At 30.8% G+C, this 5,157-nt stretch overlaps 1 protein-coding gene across 1 annotated transcript; it reads right to left on the reverse strand.

Moving 5' to 3' along the window:
• Positions 1-341: 341 nt before the first annotated feature.
• Positions 342-2,712, reverse strand: LOC112681450. Its single transcript, XM_025551700.1, has 2 exons — positions 2,389-2,712; positions 342-1,046 (listed from the first exon to the last, which is right to left on the reverse strand). The coding sequence occupies exons 1-2, from the start codon at positions 2,710-2,712 to the stop codon at positions 342-344; spliced, it is 1,029 nt and encodes a 342-aa protein (XP_025407485.1).
• Positions 2,713-5,157: the final 2,445 nt, after the last annotated feature.

The raw sequence follows: 5,157 nt of genomic DNA on the forward strand, positions 1-5,157 counted from the left end.
GTGACTCCTATGATAAAAAAAGAAGACACTGTTATGAGAAAAAGTATTTCTGCGCATGAAAGATTATCGGTTACTTTGAGGTTCCTCGCTACCGGCAGGAGTTATGAGGACCTTAAATTTTCATCAGCTATTTCACCTCAAGCGCTCGGGAAAATTATTCGTGAAACATGTCAGGCCTTGTATCAAGTTCTAAGAAGAAATTATCTGAAGGTGAGTAATTAAAACAATCTTATTGATTTATTATAGTACTTTCTATAATATATATATTATGATATTATAATAAAATTATATGAAAATTAACAAAAAAAATTAAAATAAAAACAAAAACCTAACTGTACAAATTATACCAAATCAGGGTTGAAATTATTGATAAATGTCGCTGTAGAACCTGGATTCGATGGTAGTGCCGCTGTTTCATCGTGATAGACTTGAATTGTAGGTGTTTGCATTTCTATAGAGTAGGTATCGGCTTGTTGACTGTTGTTTATATGGCTAGGTGGTAATAATTGAGATCTATGCTGTGAATGTTGACCAGACTGTAAAGGAAAACAAGGTGGGCTAGGACTTCCTGAATAAACAAAACTTGGGGCATATGACTCATTGAAAATAGGAGATGATTGATAATGAACCTGTTGTTGATATTGCTGAGCAGGAACATAGCTTCGTTGATGTTGCCTCAAATTATCTCTCATGTTAATATAGGCGTGATCGGGTGTGAGGTGTCCTATTTCTGCTTCAAACAGTAGATCATTTATAAGCTTTTCTACGACACACAGGTTAGTTGCATCTAAAGCCCTCAGTTTCATCGCAATATTTTTGGCAATAACATCACAGCGGTCTTCTGTTTTTTCACGAGGACGTTTAAAATGATCTCGTACAGATTCTAATAATTCATGTGTTATGGATTCATCTTTTCTTTTTGCTTTATCCGGTTTTGGTGGGCGTGATGAATAATTATTTGATGATCTTGATTGGACCTCGTTATTATTAGTTGTTTCACTGTTAACTGTTTCACCGTTAGGTGAATTTTGTTGATCTAAATGTCCCTAAAAACAAACTGTGTTAATTTATTTTACAAGCTAGTTTTTATGCTAGGACAAATAAGATAATAGCTGTTTTCTTTTATTTCAGTTTCCTACATCTGAAGAAGAATGGAAAAGCGTAGCAAAGATGTATGAAGAAAGATGGAACTTCCCTCATTGTCTGGATTCAATAGATGGGAAGCACATAGCGATTGTTCCACCGGCTAATAGTGGATCGTATTATTTTAATTATAAAGGACATCATAGTCTAGTTCTTATGGCAATTGTTAATGCAAAATATCAATTCATGTACATCGATGTTGGCATGAATGGTAGAATGTCTGATGGAGGGGTATTACAAAATACTAAATTTTTTGAAAAATTAGAAAATGGTGAATTACATATACCAAGCAGTGAAACGTTAACAGGAACCAACCGAACTTTGCCATATGTATTTGTGGCAGACGATGCGTTTCCATTACGCCCCGACATGATAAAACCGTTTCGGCAGGCCGATTTAACATCGCATGAAAGAAAAATTCTAAATTACAGATTATCTCGCGCCAGACGCGTAGTAGAAAACGCTTTTGGAATAATAGCATCACGATTTCGGATATTTTATACTCATATAAATTTAGAACCCGAAACTATCGATAAAGTAGTTAAAGCTTCTTGTGTATTACATAACTTTTTAATTGAACGCTCAAAAAGATCTTATGCACCTCAAGAATGTTTCTATCGAGAAAGTTCGGAGAATGGGAATATAATTTCTGAAGGATATAATACACAGAATGGAAATGGAAAACTTGGAAAGAAGGAACCCGGGAAATACTTTGAACACCGCGAAGATTGTCCGAGAACATTTTATGAATTTTAATCAAGAGGGAACAGTACCATGGCAAGATAGTTATGTTACTTAAATTATGCTTACTATTATTATTATATTTAATTGTTTTGCTTTTAATTATTACTATTATTATTATTATTATTATTATAATTGTTATTATTATTGAACGAGTGGAGTAAATAGTAATGTGTTCCAATCTTGTTAAACATATTTAAAATAGGTATTAAATACTTCAGTTAAAAAGTATTAAAATATTTACTTAAATAAATATTTATTTATATATTATATAATAGGTATATAATATAATATATATTATTCAAAAGTATTTAAATACTTATATTTAAATATTTAACAAGTATGCCTATTACATATTTCCTATTTACAGTACCATATTATATATAATTTAAATTTAAATTAAAAATATTATATATATTATAATTAAATATTTAGTTTTTATTTTGGTTTTATACTTTGTAGATTTGCTTAAATAAAAACTTTTATGTAAAAAAATTTACCAACCTCACAACTATCTTCGTCACTATCCAAGTTGGATGAAGATTCCCTGGGTGATATTTGATCATGCAAGAAATCAAATAAATCGTAGTACCACAATTTTACATGATACACATCATCAGCAGATGCCCCAGACTTCAACGATTGTTCATACCTCTTCTTTTCTTTTCTGACATTGCTTCTCAAATTATTAATTTTTCGCACAACTGCTGTTTTGTTAGCATCCGGCTCAATTTCTCCAAGTTTTTCTATGAGCAATTTATAAGCAGCTTCTTTTTTGTCACGATCATGGTAGTCCTTGTTTTTGACTTGCCAAAGGCATGGATTCATTTTATATATATAGCAATAAAATCTTCAAGGACTTTTTTAGTATAATCGGTTGGTGCCATTTTTGCGAATTGAATTTTTGATACACGTGCCAATACGATATCACTACACGACGCGGTGACAACCGACGGCGACAACGTGATAACAACTGACGCGACCTGCGCAGGCGACCGGAGTACATGCACACACGCACAGGTACACCGTACGGTGACGCTAGAAAAAATTGATTTTCGATCTTGCACTGGTCGCCTGTACAGGTCAAAAAAACTGCACAGGTCTATTCCCATACACGCTACGGTCTACCTGCACAGACATGCCTTCGCAGGTAGACCTCTCCGGTAGACCGTAACGTGTATGGCCGGCATAACTGTGGTGTCCCCCAGTCGTGGTGGGGACGACGCCGAGGCGTGGAGACGATGTGCCAATGGGAACCAATACCGCCGAATTGTATGAATTGCACAAAATAACTAAACTAACAGTATTTTACGAAAATGAGAGACTAGTCTTTATAACTAAAATACCATTAATAACAGATACAGAATTAATATTATACAACGCTATACCTATTCCGATGGTAAGAACATTAAATTATGGAATTCAATTAATACGAGATTGAGCATAAATCCGGATAACCCATACATAGCCATTACAAAAGATATACGTGAATACACTACTTTTACCGAAATTCAAATTCAAACATGTAAAAAAACTACAATATATAGAATATGTCACGCTTATCAACCCATACAAGAAAATAACGGTTTACAACCATGCAAAATAGATTTATTTAACAAACCACATAAAATTCTTAATAATTGTCGTTCATTAATTATAACAGTAGAACGGAACATATATCACAAACTTAAGTATCAAAATTAATGGATATACTCTGTTCTTAACGATACGATAGTATCGTCTTGTACAGATTAGTCGGAACCTCAAATAAATCATACAACGGGCACTGGAATTATTAAAATGTATGACAACGAATGTCAGTTATCAGGTAAACATGTCGTGTTAACACCCATAGAAGAAGTATCAAATATAAAATTCATATATTTTATACAATACGATTTGGCAATTGAACTATTGAATAGGAAGACTCATTTGGTAGGTACCCTTCGTTCAAACCGTAAGAAAAATCCAAAAGAAGTGATACAGAAAAAGTTAAAAAAAGGAGATTATAAAGCTAAACAGTGTAAAAGAGGTGTCACCGTACTGAAATGGAAAGATAAACGTGATGTGTTGGTAATTTCAACAAAACACAAGGCTTCAATGGTATCCTTTATTAATAATTATGGTAAAGAGATACAAAAACCTAATATTATTTTAGACTATAATAAAGGAAAATCACTTGTTGATGTATGCGATCTAAGAAATTCATACCACAATCCACTTAGACGGACTCTAAAGTGGTATAAGAAAATAGCTTTTGAACTTCTTTTAAACACATCTGTGCTAAATGCTTTATATGAAGAAGTTACTAAAAAAAAATGTAACGTAACTTCATTTCGAGAACACTTGGTACGATGTTTAGTTAAAAAAAATGATATTCTTAACATACCTACAGAACAACCAAAGCACCAATTAGAGGAAACAAAGTTTAGAGGACATTGTTCCGAATGTTATAAAGAAATGGTTCTCCAAGGTGGACGCAAAAATGCACAGCTTGTTACTAGGAAAATCAGAACAAAATGTTTGGGTTGTAACAAATTTTTTTGTATGCCATGTTTCTTTAATACACATTGTGTGATTAAGAAAAAGTAGGTTATTATTTTTACAAAGTTGTTATATACTTTTTTATACAAAATATAACACTTGATTTTCAAAATAATATTTAAAGAATACTAAGGAAGTATAATATGTTATTTTACATTGTTCTTATATTTATAAAGTTGTTATATATTTTTTTATACAAAATATAACACTTGATTTTCCAGATAACATATTTTAATAAATACTAAGGAGGTATATTTTATGTTAAATTATTATTATATTATTTACAATGTTGTCATTTTTTTTTCATAAAAAGTATAATACTCTATTTTGAAATATTATATTATAAAAATACTAAGGAAGTATATTTTATATTTTTATGTTACATTATTATTATGTTTGCAATGTTGTTATACATATATTGTTTTTAAATAAATATAACACTTGTTATAAATTTATAATAGATTGTGCATTTTGTTTGAGTTATACAAAATCCCAAATAAAAAATAAATTACAATATATAGTTTCCTTTTTAATATGCATTACTAATTATTTTGAATTCTGATGGTTAGGTAATAGGTTACAATGTTGGAACATGAATTTTAATAGTTTTCATAAGTCATATTTTTATAAATAGAGTAAAAATAGTAAAAATAACATTTTTAGACCGCCCAAAAAACCAATTTGTAGCAAATTTTATGAATTTTTTGATACACAAATTGAATTGAGAAT

This window comes from Sipha flava, unplaced genomic scaffold, assembly GCF_003268045.1.
Source record: "Sipha flava isolate LNK unplaced genomic scaffold, YSA_version1 19138_pilon_pilon, whole genome shotgun sequence".
Taxonomy (NCBI): Eukaryota; Metazoa; Arthropoda; class Insecta; order Hemiptera; family Aphididae; genus Sipha; species Sipha flava.